Here is a 16,723-nt window from a genome sequence, read left to right on the forward strand (position 1 = left end):
GTTGCCGTCTGTGCGGCAAAGTGCGATGAAACAAATGTTAAGCTGACGATTTCGTAAGAATTTTTGAAACTTGTGTAGCCAAACAATAGCGGCAGATACAAAACGCAGGTCACAGGACACAGGGCATGGGTCATTATTTAACCTATACAGAAAGTATCCTAAACATTCATAAAAGTAACCTTAGGGCCTAATTAGGTCTCATTAGGCCTTTTAGAAAAGTATCCTTAACATTCATAAAAGCTAATTTTAGGCCTAATTAGGCCTAAAGAAAAGTTTTTAGGCCTAAGGTTAGCTTTTTTGAACGTTTAGGATACTTTCTGTATAGTAAAACAATGACCTGTGACCTGTGCCCTGCGTTTTGTACCTGCCGCAAACAGTAGCCTGAGATGGAAGGCTAAACCCCAAGCTATTTGTGATGCTCGTAAGTATCGAGTACAAAATGCTTGAAAAAATCATGGAAAAAGCGCGATTGCAGCAGCCCTGAAGCGGAAGTTTCATCCGTGACATCTTGTCAAAGCGACAAAGAAACAGCTACTGTCGTACAACGAAAAAACCAAGGTTAAAGACTTGTATCTTAAGCACGAAGGTGGAACGCTGGGGGATCATGTGGCAGGTGTCTTTGAGCCTGAATTGCCAGTGATTAATCTAATTGGAAAACAAAAAAAAGTGAAGCAAACAGCCAAACCTCTGTTTGTCAGTGTGCCCAAGTACAAGAAATAAAGCATGTGTAAAGATTTACCCAGAAAAGGAATATTCATGGAAGGATACAAAAAGCCAGTGTGTACATTGTTTTTCTGTGTTTAAAACTGAAACAAAATTTATTTTTAATAATAACTACCAAAATTGATAGCACTAGTTAAGGTTTTGTTTATTATTTTTTTTAATGAGGGACAGGGTTTAACATCACAAAAAACATATCAGTTAAATAAATTGGAGCGGCATTATTGTCACGTGAATCCAACAATACCTTATGATGCAAATCATAGGATTAGTTGCAAATTCTACTAGCGACCTTCTTGTTGGTAATGGTAATGATGATAATTCACCAGGCAGTACTAAACAGTTCAATCGCAACGAAGCATAACTTATCACAAGAGCCAACTACGTGTGCAACTTGCAGGAACAGTTTTAAGAAAAATGAAAGGGAATAAAAGCATTTAATTCCATAGCAAACTTAGTACCATACATCCACATTTACCATTTTTTGAAGCGGTTCTACTGAGAGAAAGATAATGGCTCCTGAAAGTTTTCAGGTGAAAAACACATTGCATGTAACTAATTAACTAAAGTTGTATTATTATTTTTTAATTCCCAGGTTATCATACAGTATGAATACAAAGCAATTCTGAGACAGTTAACATCCGACTTTAAAAGTCTTGAAATTAGCCTTTAATTAAGCCTCGTTCTCATTCCTGACATAACATAATCAGTCGTGTGGCCTGCAAGATAAAAAAGCTGCAGCAATCGCTTGTTAATCGCACCAAAGAAGGAAGGCCAAAGACTGGTCAATTAACAACTATTCACTGAAGTGGAGGTGGCTAGTGATGGATATTTACCGAGCCGCAAAGCCGCAAGGTAAATATCCATCACTAGCCACCGACACTGAGGTGAATAATTGTTTTAGTGTATGCTCAAACAGTGAGCTAATATAGCACAAAAAGATGATTTTAACTCATTTCTTCCTGCAAAGATTACAACATTTTCAGGTCCAAATACCGTGCGAATTCCTCGGAGGTGAATAGCAAAAGATATCCGGAGTTTGAGTAGCCAATCAGCGTGCGAGTTCAACGCTATCCACTGTTTTAGTTTATACTAAAAAGAAATATTTACTTTGTGTTGAAGTTAACATCTCCTCAAGATCTAAGAGACTTCACATGGTAAAAACTGTCAAATGAATGAAAAAAAGAAGCTCCAACTCTCTTTAAAAGAACTGTGTCGACCAATGATGTTAAAATCAAGGCAACCTTATGACCCTGATTCAATTGGTACAGCTGGGGAATTTCGTTCACGGGACGAAATCGTAGAATGTCAGCTGTGCAACACCTGGTTGATCCCTAGCTCTTTCTTGGTCATACAAGGAAGGTCCTTTTTTTCTTTTTTTGCTAGCTAATTGTATTTTTTTTTTGGAATTTTAAGGCTTTAAATGTGTTGCATCTTAACTTGTATGGAAAGGTTGCAAGGTTTACTCATACCAGTAATTAAATAACAAATACAGCTCTAATGTAAGATACAAACTTCAGAGTACTGTTATTGTAATCACAAAATGTTAAATGGACAGAGAAACCATCTTTACAGATTGTCCATGATTAAGTCCTTTGTGGGACTATTTTCAAAGTTGGTTTCTGCTTTGCACCATACCTGCAAAGGATCTGATTTTTTGCACAAGAGTTGCTAGATGTTTGAAAGAACAAAGCCAATTGAAATTTTTTGTTGATTTTAAGTAAAATTCTACATTGCAATAAAGTGAAAATTTGTTATCGTAATAAGGGGTTTTCAACACTTCAAAAACTCGGAATGCGTGTTAATAAGATAACAGTGAACAGAAAGATTTGTGACGCATACAATAACTACAAAAAACTCGCATAATGCAGTCTGCAATTGAGAAAAAAAGGTACTGTACATGACCATATTCATTGCATGAAAATAGTCTATCAAATTAACATTTTTATGCACCTCATTTCAACAATTTTCTCCTTGGTCCCCATTCAAAAATAAAATAAACAATATTAATTTAACCTCTTATCCCATAGACGATGGCAATGCTTTATAGACATGTCTGGCCCGTGCAACAGAAATACCAAAATTAATTCGCGACGGTAATTTGAGAAACGGAACACTAAAAGACGACTAGTACCTTCCCTTGCAATCGATCTTCTTCCTGATTTATTTCTTGTCGGCTCTTCGAAGGTGTTTTGACCAAGCATTTTGATTTTACACATGTACAGATTGCCCTTACGTAACAAAATCTTTAAGGTTGAATTGGTCGAATTTTGTATCTTGCGGGTCCCTTTGCGACCCAAATTTTCGCCGCATGGTATGTCTGTTTTGTGAGCCAGACAAGGAGAGCAATAGAAAAAAAATGGCGACCGTTGATGTAGTATTTATCAATTTGGTATATGTAGTTTACGTCAGTAGTATAGGAGTTAGGGTACCAGATCATTTTTTGATCTGTTACCAAACCCAACTCTATACTACTTTCCATATAATGGCTTCCAACTTTTGATCTCGTATTTTTGGTAATCTATATGTTTTTCCATATTATGGTTTCATATTATTGATCTCGTATTTTCGGTTACCAATTATTGATTTCGTATTTATGATCTAGTATTTTTGGAAATCTATATGTTTTTAACATTGATATCTAATACAATAGTATAATGAGTTGTAGAGAAATACATGAAGAACTTGTACACATGGAAGAAATCATTTGTCCTTATTGTAATAAAGAAATAGGTAAACATACGAAAGAAATTGAGCAATGCTGCAGTCAACCTGATATAGTGAGTGATAACAATATGCTAGTTTGTAAAAAATGTGGGACAGTTAATGGCTATAAACCACTTATAGAATTTATCGAATTTCATCAGAATAAACATAAATTTCGACGTAAATCAGTGTATGTAAGAAAATATCATATAGAAAACATAATAAATGATATAGCTGTGAAAAATAATTTCCAGATTACAGTCAAACACAAAAACAAAATAATGAAGATTTTTGAAGAAATTGGAAAGGTTATCAGGCATGTCAACGTTGATGATAGAAAGCGTATGATTAACATCAACTTTCTTTTAAAAAAAATATTCAAAATACTTGATCTTCCTTTTGAAAAGGTCAAGACGACAAAGTCTAAAAAAACTCTTGAAAAGTATGAACTGTATTGGAGAGAAATCCTTACATTAGCATCTGATGAAATCAATGCAATTGTCAAGGAGAGAATTTGTCGTTGTATTTTAGAAGAAATTTGTCTACATTAGGACATACATCAGTGACAAAATCGTCTATATTTTTCATTTCACTGTAAATTGATGGTTGAAAATCGCCACTTCTCATCATGTCTTTTAAATTTATTAGAAGATGTCCATATGATTGGTATGCATATGTACAATTTTGAATTTTTATGTCTAATGATTGATAACCCATGTAACTTTTGATCAGTATAGCAGCTGTTGATATACCGACTAAAGCTATACCATGGGTTACTACAGCAGCAATAATGCCTCCTGTGCCTGTCAGAATAGAAACAGAATTCCCAATTAGTTTGAATTTTTTGTATCTTTTTAAAGCTTGCTTGAAGCACCATTGTTTTCTGTGATATGTCTTATAATAGCTCTTTAGTTCATCAACCTGATCTTCAGTCAGAACATTCCCAAACAAATCTATGAGTCGACATCATTTTTGGTTTACCGCCGTATTTTCTGACTACAACATATGAATAACCAGAATGATTGTAATTGTTTTTACTTGGTGCCTTTTTCACGATATAGATTACGTTTCCATTTTCATCCGACGCATATAAGTCATAAATTGGATGAACAGAATAAACGCAGTCACTGATTTTAATCTTAATCATTATAATATAGTTTTAAATTTTTTTTTCTTTAAAAGGGTTTATGTGCGTTCACTGTTTAAAGAAATATTACCGATAAATAGTATAGAGAAATGAAAAATAATATCTCACGTAATAATAATATGAACAAGAGTGATCTGAAAAAACTAAGTAAATCAGAACTAATCAAATTGCTGCTAAAGCAAGAAAAGAAGAAACCAGTACCAACACCAAGGACTGTAAAACCAATTAGACCAATCCCAACATCTCGTAAGAGTGTAAATCAAATGGTTCAAGATTATGAAAAAAACATAATTCTTCCACCAATAGAGTTCAGAGATGGATACAAACCAGTGCCAGCACCAAGAACCAAAAAACCAGTACCAGCACCAAGATCCAAAAAACCAGTACCAGCACCTAGAACTAAAAAACCAGTGCCAGTACCAAGAACTAAAATAGAGCAAACAGACAAAGCTCTAAAAGGGTTTACAAAGTCTTTTGAGATAAATATCAAAAACAACAAAGACCCATTAGTTCAACTAAATAACACAATAAAGTCTATTGCTAACCATCTTGAAAACACATTAATATCAATGAAAGGAGTAAAATTCGTTGAAACTCTCAAATTAACATTCACAAAAATGTCAGACGGAGAAACAGCGTATAAGACCGCATATTTCAACAGTCCAGCTCAAACAATAATTAATGATACACAAATTGAACTAGCTTTAAAATTATCAAAACAAGACATAATAAACAAGATTGCAGTATGGATTTCAGAGGGATCTGGTTGGAATATTCAATCTGTTGACAACCATTACATTAATGTGGTAAAATATGAACCAATTAAAGGATCTTCTTACATAAAACTACCTACAGAACTCAGAAACAGTGCAAAGGGATTGATCAACATGAAAAATGACGATAATGAATGCTTCAGGTGGTGCCACATCAGACATTTGAATCCTCAAGACAAATACCCACAGAGAATCAAAAAATTTGACAAACAATATATTGAAAATTTGGATTATTCAGGAATTGAATTTCCAGTCACTACCAAACAGTACAACAAAATAGAAAAGCAGAATGAAATAAACATCAATGTTTTCGGTTATGAAGATAAACAACCATATCCAATTCATGTTTCAAAAGAAAAGTATGAAGACTATATGAATTTATTATTAATTACAGAAAACAAAAACAATCACTATGTATTAATCAAAGATTTCAACAAATTCATGTACAATCAAACAAAGCACAAAGAGAGGAAACATTTCTGCATGTATTGTCTTCAATGCTTCAGCTCTGAAAGAGTATTAACTGATCATTAAGAAAACTGTATGCAAGTGAATGGGGCACAAGCTATCAAAATGCCAGCAAAAGACAACAACATATTAAAATTCAATAATTTCCATAAACAACTACCAGTGCCATTTGTTATCTATTCAGATTTCGAGGCTATTACTGAAAACATTCATGGATGCCAACCCAATGATGACAAATCATACACAGAGGCTTATCAGAGACACACAGACTGTGGTTATGGATATAAGGTTGTGTGTTGTTATGATGATAAATACACAAAACCAGTACAAATTTATAGAGGTGAAAAAGCTGTTTACAAATTTATGGAAGCTATGCTGGATGAAGTCAAATATTGCAAGAAGGTTATGAAAAAATATTTCAATAAACCATTGAGAATGACTAAAGATGATGAAGAAAAATTCCAAAAAGCTGATAAATGCCATATATGTGAGAAAAAATACAATAAAACTGATGTAAGAGTAAGAGATCACTGTCATATAACTGGTAAGTACAGAGGATCCGCTCATCAAGATTGTAATCTTAACTTTAGAATAACTGATAAAATTCCAGTAATATTTCACAATCTGCGTGGGTATGACAGTCATTTTATAATGCAAGAGATTGGCGAAATAGCTAAAAAACACACATATCCAAATAAAAAAGGTGAAAAGTGCCAAATGAATATCAATGCCATACCTAACAACATGGAGAAGTATATGGCTTTCATGTTGGGTAATTATCTGACCTTCATTGATAGTTTTCAATTTATGAGCTCAAGTCTTGATAAACTAGTTAGCAACCTACCAAAAGAATCATTAAAATATACATCTCAAAAATTCAAAGGTGAAAAACTTGATTTAATGTCACAAAAAGGAGTATATCCATACGACTTCATGGACAGTTTTGATAAATTCAATGAAAAACTGCCATCAAAAGAAGACTTTTACAGCATCTTAAATGATGAGCATATAACAGATGATCAATAAAAACATGCTCAAAATGTATGGAACACTTTTAATCTGAAAAATATGGGTGAGTACCATGACTTATATCTCAAATCTGACATACTTCTGTTAGCTGATGTATTCGAAAACTTTCGAAAGACCTGTCTGCAATACTATAAACTGCACCCATGCCATTATTTTACCAGTCCTGGGCTTTCCTGGGATGCTATGCTAAAAATGACTGATATCAAATTAGAGCTTATGACTGATATTGATATGTTTCAATTCATTGAAAAAGGCATGCGCGGAGGTATCAGTTACATAGCCAACCGATACGGAAAGTCGAATAATAAATACATGAAAACATATGATGAAAAGGCGCCCTCAAAATATATCATGTATCTAGATGCTAACAATCTGTATGGTTGGGCAATGAGTCAATATTTACCAACTAGCGGTTTCAAATGGATGACTAAAAACCATATTGATAAGATAGACTTAGCCAAGTACACAGAAGATAGCAATAAAGGTTTAATACTAGAAGTCGACCTAGCATATCCAGAAGAACTACATGATTTGCATAATGACTACCCTCTGGGACCTGAAAAAATAAAAGTCAACAAAGATATGCCTTCTAATTATTGTCAAGAAATAGCCGATAAATTTAATGTATCAACTGGTTTAGTTCATAAACTGATGCCTACATTAAGCAATAAAGAAAAGTACGTTCTTCATTACAGAAACCTACAATTGTACACTGATCTTGGTTTGAAAATAACTAAAGTCCATCGAGTACTAGAGTTCAATCAGTCCGCATGGTTGAAGCAATATATTGACTTTAATACTGAGAAAAGAACTAATGCTAAAAATGCTTTCGAGAAAGATTTCTTCAAACTAATGAACAACAGCGTCTTTGGTAAAACAATGGAAAACATTAGAAAAAGAGTAGATGTCAGATTAGTGACGGATGAAAACAAACTATTAAAAATGGCTGCTAAACCAACATATGTTAGCAGCAAGATCTTTAATGAAAATTTAGTAGCTGTTCATAAGATCAAAGAAACACTAACCTTAAACAGACCGGCATATGTGGGTATGTGTACCTTGGATCTAAGGAAGACGTTAATGTATGATTTTCATTATAACTACATAAAACAAAAATACGGCAGCAAAGCAAAATTATTATTCACAGACACAGACAGCTTAACTTATGAAATTGAAACTAATGATGTGTATCAAGACTTTTGGAATAATAAAGACAAATTCGATAACAGTGATTATTCACAAGATTCACAATATTTTGACAGGACAAATAAAAAAGTAATCGGTAAATTCAAAGATGAGGCAGCAGGCATGCCAATAACCGAATTCGTTGGATTAAGATCCAAAATGTATTCATACATAAAAGACAATGACAAAGGCGGAAAAACTGCAAAGGGAATAAAGAAGAATATCATGAAAATTACAAAAACGTTTTGTTTAATAACGAACAAATGCATCACACAATGAAAACAATCCGAAGCAACAAACATCAACTTGGAAGCTATGAGCTTAATAAAGTGTCATTATCTTGCTTTGATGACAAGCGGTATATTCACGATAATGGTGTGACAAGTTATGCATACGGACATTATAAAATCTAAAAAGTTGGCTGCTGACGTCACGGCACAGCAGTGCCGGTCTACATACAAGTACCGCAAGCACAATCTGAATGATAAAGTTTACTGCTAAGGTTTACTTACAAAGTTTACTCATAAAGTTAACCAAAATGTCACGCTATGGTGATTGTTTCCGTTTCATTTACTTATGCAAATATTTAAAAACACTTCACGCATGCAACTTCTGAAAATAATTTCACAAATTTGAAAAGTTTCACTGAAATATTTCACAATTGTGAAGTAAAAATGTGAAGCTTGTGGTTGGTTAAAAATCACGGGGGAACCCCCTTTCTTTATTTCCGAGAATGTCATGCTTTGTGATTTTTCTAAGAAAGTCACTCATTTTAAATAACATATAGATTTTCAAAAATATGAGATCATAATTAAATACGAGATCAATAATTGGTAGCCGAAAATACGAGATCAAAAATATGAAACCATTATATGGAAAGTAGTATAGAGTTAGGTTTGGTAACAGATCAAAAAATGATCTGGTACCCCCAACTCCTATACTACTTACGTCATAGAAAGTGCGGCGTACGGGGTTTTATGCACGAGTTGTTTGTGTCAAAAACCCGAACGAGCGAAGAACGAGCGAGTAAGGGTTTTTGACACAAACAACGAGTGAATAAAACCCCGTACAAAGCACTTTCTATGTCGTAAACTGTTTATTACACATAACATGAGAATTTTCATTAAAATAGTTTTCTGAACGCGAATTAGAAACAAAAACTCACTAACAATAGAACCAAATGCAAATTTAATTTAATTCAATAACAAAGTACGATTTGCACGATTTGCACGAGATGCACGAGTGATTGGCATGGAAACGCCTTTACGATATCGTTGATTGGTTATACTTTCACATGTGAAATAGCTGTACGCCATTCTTATTGGCTGTATAGGCCTTTTTCACATGTGAAAGTAAAGCGTATAGACTTGTACAAATGAGCTTTATGGAATAAAATTCTCATGTTATGTGTAATAAAAGGAATCACGATCTGACTTCACTTTATGAGGTTCTCTGAATGGGCGGAAAAAAGACAATTGCGGAAATTTCCGCCCAGTCAGAATATCGGAATTGAAGTCTCTCTGGAACTCGCCCGTTAAAAGTATGTTCCAGGGGCTCTTCTCGCCTTACTTGAAAACTTTACGCCCCGATTCTCGTCTCGTCTCGACTGACTGCCCTGGGTCTCCGAGGATGGCTGAACCCTTGCTGAAAGAAAAACACAAAGAATTTCTGGAACCAATCAGAATTCAGAATTACGCCGACTGTTTGGAACTGGTCTGGTAAGCACGTGTCCCCAGGGCTCTTCTCGCCCCACTATGCTTTTTTTCGTCGCCATTTTCTTTCGCCTGTTTACACTTCTCCTTGCCTCCGCGATCTGCCCCTGGGTCTCCGAGGACGTCTCCTTCGCTCTTTTTGTTTGGCGACGTCAGAAGGGAGAAATAACGAGTGCGTATTCTGCGTATCCACGTACCCGCGTATCCACTGAGCTTGATGTTTCCTCTGCGTATCCGCGTATCCACACCAAAATTAATTAAGGGTAGAATATTCTGCAGTTAAGCCGATTCTAGCGCAAAAGAGACACTGCTCGCAGTAGAAGTGGAAGAAGAACATTCGGCCTCCCTTCCCCGGGGTTTGTTCGACAATGGCGAACAGAAGGAATGGGAGCTCTTGGTCACTGTTTGGTGAAGGTGAAGTGTATAGGAAAAAGGTTGATCCGTTTGAGGCTATTTATGGCGTGAGGAAGGAGGAGATTAAAGGTATTTACCAAACTAAAGGAATGGCCTGCTCTGTCTACGTCAAAAAAGATGAGAAGGAAGTGGCGCATTTTGTGACTTGGTCTGGTGTAACCAGAGACTTATTAAACAAACCAGCTCAAGTGAATTGCTTTTCGAGTCAACACTTTCACACGGCTCCAGTCGATTCGAATTCAACCGTTGAGACGTTTGGTCATTTCTCGTTTCTTCCAGCGGGTCCTATTTTTGCCTCACTTTCGTCGAAGAAGTTCATTGTTGCTTTTAAACCTTTAGAACAAGAAGAAGACTTGAAGGCTTATTACTTTGTTGGGTCTGAGAAACTTACACTGAAATTAGACACTAAAACGCATAAACTAGTGACGTTTAGTGAAGAAGACAGGCAGAAGCTAGAGTTGTCACCGTCTTCTGTGCTTGGAGCTCCAATCATTGGCAAAAACAAAAATATCTCATCCCACAACGGTGGCCGATGGTGTGTTGTAGGAGTAGTGGGACTCAGTAGGGAAGGAGAACTTTGTCCGCATTTTGTCACGAGTGAAATATTTGGTGAGTTTACAATGTCATACGTGCCAACTCTCCCGGATACGGAACGAATCTCCCGGTCTCCCGTACGGGTCATTAAATCTCCCGGATAAAAACGACTCTGAACCTTTCACAGAAGTTTCTCCATTCTAGACTCAAATTGCATCCTAAAGTTTAAAAAAATCGATTTTTCAAACTCGTTTCATTGTTTCTTAATGCATTTCTTCATCTCTGAGTTTCAAACACACGTTAATAGAACTAAACAAAATGATTTCCTTTAGCTCTCATAGCCATATAACCGATTGTTTGATTGGATCTCAGATTAACCAATAAAAATCCCTGACATAAGTACCCTGTTTTCCCGCAAATTCGCAATGGCGGCAGAATATTCTTGTATTCTGAAGGAGCTGCTGGGGGATGGGTGGGTGCGTTCAGGGGGGGAAGGAGAAAAGGGAAGGGGGAGTGGGTAGGTTGATCGAGGGGGGAGGTGTGGGGAGACCGCATGGAAAAAATCTCCAGATTTTAGATCTCCATAGGTTGGCATCTCTGCAATGTAGCTGGGTTTGATTTTTCGGTGGGTCCAAAACACAGGTCACAGGTCAGTGTGCATGTCACGTACACCCTGGATGCCAGAGGTTTGAATTTTCTTTCGCGATGAGCGGTTGAAACGGAGAGGCGAAAAATGAGAACCTCTGGTCACGGCGGTTAAGAGTCTCACTTCCACGCAATTTCAAAATAAGATATCTTCCCAAACCGGTTATCTACAGTGATGTCAATGTTGTACCAATTCAAGTCCTTTGGGAATAGAACGTTTTGATTTTGACATTTCCTATCGTGCAGCAACCAATCAAAAGCGACATGAAACCACAAACTAATTAACGTTGGTGGTTGCAGTTTTCTCATGCGTGACTAGCTTTTTACTCGAAACACGATATTTCTATTGTTCTCGGTTTTCGGATTTTCTTTCAGCTATGAAAGTCAATCAAGACATTCAATCAATCAAAGCATTCAAGGAACAAATAACGACTACAATCGCAGCTTTTGGATAATGAATCCACGATATCATGCAAATACAAACAAACTTTCGGCACAAGTTGCGCATCCAGTTGGCAGTACCAGAAACACATCCTCATGCTAGATGAAATTCCTGAACAGGTTTCAATTCTAAAATCTCCGAAAATCCAGAATTTACTGTGTATTGTACTGTGCAAACGTCTAAATGCGCGCTCGAATTCACGGCCTTCCACCCCCAGCTTTGTTTTTGTAGCACTCCTTCCGCTCCAAAATGGTTTTGTGGCCACATTACTTTGTGGTGCACTACCGCAAAAATTAAATCATTTATTGGGATTGATATTTACAGTCTCCTTTACTACAGTATTTCATAAAACTTTCTGGGATAGGAAAGAGCCGACACACTTACTGTGAAGAGTAGGAGGGACAGTTTGTAGTGTTTGTGGCCTGAACAGAGACACATACATGTACATCTTTCAGTGTATAAGGCATGTGCACTTGTTGCAGTAATTGCAGTTTGGCAAATAATGAAGTGTTGTTAGTTTTTGTTGTTCTTCTCCTTTTTTCTACAACTTACAGTCACATTTTTTAGATTGATTTGCTTGGCATGTGTGATTGCGATTTTGTCACATCAAGTTTAACGGGAATGTGAAAATGATTATAAGGTGCCTATTTTTCAAACAGGCTTTTGAATCTGATTAATTGCTCATTTCTTAACAGAGCAGCCTGGGCCTACATGTAGTGATGCAGTACAACCTCCTATCAGTCAAACCCCTGAAAATTCAACTAATCCGCCTGGTGGAGAAGCAGTTGATGCTTCAGGTAAATCCATTTAATGCTATCCCATTGTCTGTTAACCAGAGTGAGAATTAACGTGAAATACCTGCGGTGGGAAGTCTTATTCTACACTGATCAATGACAATCTCTTTTAGACTCAAGAGTGAATTTTAAGTTTAACCCATTGACTCCTTAGCTTTCCCCCACTGAGTAGTAAAATCGTCTGGAATTAGACAGAGTATAATCTAGTAAGTCTCACCCCCAAGGATCAATGAGTTAAGGACCCACTGACCTGTTTTTTGGGGTGCATTGCTAAGGATGTAATGGTTAAGTAATTTGAGAGAATTCGGCATTATTTTGGTCAGTTTCCAACTTTTGCAAACCAATGACCCTAAATATGACATCATCATGCCACGCCCATGGTCACGTGACCAATAAAAGAAAATTTTAATTTGTCTACAGGCTACACAATTTGGGTATTTAATCAGTGGTTTGATACTTTGTATTCGTTTTTGCGTCCAGCCAAGCATGGCTTTCTTTTTATTTTGAAAAATGTTCTTTTTAAATAGAGAAACGATACTGAAAAAATCAATGCTTAGCTATATTCTGTATTTGGGGGTGAAGCGTGCCATATGAAAAAAAAATGCAATTTAAAAACCGCTGGAACTGTAGCTTTTTTTCAAACTGGAAGTCAGTTCGTATACACATGCACAGTTGATCTGAGAATGAGCACCAGAAAGGGTGAGGAAAAACCTTGGATGCAAACGGCAAAACCTTGGATACAAACGGCAGTTCGTGCCCTGATTTTTGGTTGTGAGTGGGTTTTCCGGTCAGCTCACGATGTGATGGCGTCAGTCACCGGAAGTAACATTTCAATTTTTTGGCAACGCGCGAAAAATCCGTCCGGGGGCCCTTAACGTTTGCACCAAAAAGTAACGTATAAGCCAGGAGTTAATGTTAAAGGCAAAGTAAGATACCTTGGGTACCAGAGGAATTTTTTTTTCAAGGTTGGAGAGAACGCTCTGGCCAACAGACTACCGTTGATTTGGAGTCGACGAGTATTCTTGCCCCCGTTGAAAAAAATTCCTCTGGCAGCCAGGGTAGCCAAAAGACAGATCAAGAAAAAAATAACATACTATGTATATAAAACTCTGAATTTCCAGTTCTCAGGGAAAGATTACTGGCAATAGATTTTAAAAACACTAAAATTTCAGCTTCCCTGACTTCCTTGAATCAAGAGAAATTAAAGGTCAATGTTCTGTCAAAAGGAAGAAATTGATCACATGCTAGGCAACCACAAAGGTGCACGTGATCACCTTCTGTCTATGTTCTTGTTTACAATGAACTACAGAGAGGAATGTTAATCGTTTGCCGTTTTCAGAGTAAAACAACATACTTTTTAGCCAAGGAACTTCCATCATTCGGGTCAGGAAACCTGAACATCTATGAGATGCAAAAACATACTTGCAAACTATCACAAATCATAATGCTGAGAAACATGAAAGCGAAGGAAAAGGTTAATAAATATACTATCTGAATGTGTTTGGGTTAGACTAAAGCGATATAATAATATTGTTGAAAAATCGTAGAAGTCGTAGCATATATTGTTGAAAAATCATAGAAGTGGTAGGAATAAACTGGATTAACCAGGAACTTGGCTTCATAAAAAAAAACACCTCGTTTTACGCCATAGTGACAAAACAGAGCTTTTTCCGACATTAAAAACTATAGCTACCTATTAATCGTTTGCCAGAAAGAACACGACTTCCTGTCATCTTTATGAAAACTTCTCACGGGTTGTCAATTTCAACCCACGTATGCAAATTTGTTGATCTGAACAATGCACAATGCGATGAATCAACAAAGGTTATGTACCCAACTAACCCTAACCACTTCATACATCATTTCATCGTTAAAGGCCGAAAATGTCACAGAAAGCTTTTCCAGGGAAAGATTTTATTGAAACAAACTGCATATTTGCTATTAGAGACAAAAACCCTTCCTATTTCACTGTGTGCGTGAAAACAGAAAAACCTAATTAGCATCATATCAACTATACGCAACAAAATAAATTCAGGATCAAACCCTTTTTTGAAGACTCTTTTCCTTAAGTAATGAACCAAAACACGTACTACAAGCTTTCTTTTAAAATAATTTCTTGACTAACGAGAACAAGCTTTCTTTCAAATAAATCTTCACTGTCACACTTCCAATTATGTTTTACCTGAAGACTTTGTAGAGTTGAGTACAAAATAAATGTAAATATAGCCAGACAACTGACGACAATGCAACTTCAGTAAACACGTCCAGATGCATTCAAGGCGTTTGATTCCCTCAATGTTTTTTAAGCTCATACAGAATTTGCCATTAAATTTTGGTGTCAGTTTTGTACATAACCTCACGATTAATAAACTATCAATTTAGAAACAAAGCGCACTCAGTCGATACGGAGATCAAATTGTTGTCGAAGTCCATTACTCGTCGCTTTTAAGCTTCCAGATATTTATCTTTCACCGCCTGTCTTGTTTATACAATTGCCTTTCCATTCTTTAGCTCCATAAGGGTATATTCTGAAAGATCCACTAAAACGCCATTCGCGTTACAATGATTTTCGACGCCATTGCAGGTTAATTAAATATTCTACTGTATCCACCGGATAAAATCTACCCATTTCTACTACCCCCTGAAACCGACCAAACATACGCCCAGAAGACTCTACGCATAAAGACAATACTTAGCAGGGGAGTGACAGGAAAGACCTATTGCACAACTTTTCCATTTTCTCAACACGGAAAAAAAGAAGAAAAATAAAACGGCGATATTCAACACACATTATGACTGGATTGCCTATGGCAACCCAGTAATAAATGCGGCACGTTGCAACCAAAATGTCATTTTACACACCAAAACATAAAATGCTTGCCCACTGCAAACAAAGAAACTGCCCACTGCCAGGGTTTGAACTAGGATTTGGTCACTGGGGGACAGTTTGTCCCCTTGACTAAAATTGGGGGGGGGGGGGGGGGGGGGGGGGGGGAGGGGGGTCGTTTTCATTTTTAGGGGGGCAGTCAATTTTTTTCATTTTCTTATGTTCAAACAAAGAAACAGGCACGACACCAACAACATATTTTATGACCTGTTACTTGTAATTAAAAAATTAATACAAACAAGAGTGTTAAGAAAATGGTGTCAAGGGCTTGCGATTGACCATTGTTCTCTAAAAACACGACGCTGTGATGGTGTTGCTGAGTGTATCCCCCATAGTTTCGTAATTAACAGCATCCATGTGTTCTTTACAGTCATTGTGTCTTAGGAGAGTTGAGGTTCTAAAATTTGTACACCCTTTTTCCGATTCCAAGGGGTTTGTTTTCTTAGATTTCCGACAAAAATAGCAGAACATCGCCTCCTTTTCATAGCCCAGCAACGTGTGATCTCACAACCAAGTTTTCTGGAAAGATGATGGTTTCGTTTGAGTCCCATCTGTTTCTTCCGCATTAATGCACTGTTCTTCTTCTTAATTTTTTTTTCTGATGAATCTGACTTCGATTTGAGGCGAAAAAGCTAGCTATTGTACGAATTAATATGTTTTCGCCGTGACATTTTAATTCCCAGATGCATGCATCACGCTTGGTTGAACATCAGTAGAGTGACTGAAAAGTGACTTTAAAATGAACTTAAAATGCAGGATAAAATTCCTTCCACGATCCATGTTTTAGCTCGTAATTTTTGTACTAAACTGTATCTCTTCTTGTGTGCTTCCTTCTGAGTTTTCCCCCAGATTTTGAAGGGGGAAAAAAGTGCCCCCTTGGCGGTTTTTTTAAGAGACAATTTCAATATCAGTGCGGGATTGGCACAATGGCGTGGCCTGGCTCAAACCCTGCACCACAAACAAAATATCTTCGTGCACTGCAAACAAAGTAAAACCATGCACTCCCAGAAAAATTGGCACTGCAAACAAAAAGCTAAAAAGTACTGCGTGCGCAGGAACATGCAAAGGACTGGAACTGGCTCCAAAAAGCATGTTTGTGGAAATTGAAGGTGTTGGAGCAAACACATCTTGGGATTTCGGGACTCCTTGTTCAGGAAGACTTTTGATAGATAACGTTTTTCATTCTGAGCAATTACTAGCCAGCATTCTATTTCCCTCTTCAAACGTACAACAGTGTAGACTATTTCGGATCTAACGCAATGAAACA

General features: G+C 36.7%; 2 protein-coding genes across 2 annotated transcripts in view; both read left to right on the forward strand.

Moving 5' to 3' along the window:
• The first annotated feature begins 6,882 nt into the window (after nt 1-6,882).
• On the forward strand, nt 6,883-8,307 carry LOC138014198 (uncharacterized). Its single transcript, XM_068861216.1, has one exon. It carries the CDS (start codon nt 6,883-6,885, stop codon nt 8,305-8,307), a length of 1,425 nt encoding a protein of 474 aa, XP_068717317.1.
• A 1,801-nt stretch (nt 8,308-10,108) lies between these two features.
• The window catches only part of LOC138014205 (ankyrin-1-like), a 31,223-nt gene continuing 24,608 nt past the window's right edge, over nt 10,109-16,723 (forward strand). The window contains exons 1-2 of the mRNA XM_068861229.1: nt 10,109-10,763; nt 12,471-12,572. Of these exons, the coding sequence (XP_068717330.1) occupies nt 10,109-10,763; nt 12,471-12,572 (757 nt within the window). The remainder of the gene's footprint in view (nt 10,764-12,470; nt 12,573-16,723) is intronic.

The sequence above is a fragment of the Montipora capricornis genome, chromosome 1 (genome assembly GCF_036669925.1).
Source record: "Montipora capricornis isolate CH-2021 chromosome 1, ASM3666992v2, whole genome shotgun sequence".
NCBI lineage: Eukaryota > Metazoa > Cnidaria > Anthozoa > Scleractinia > Acroporidae > Montipora > Montipora capricornis.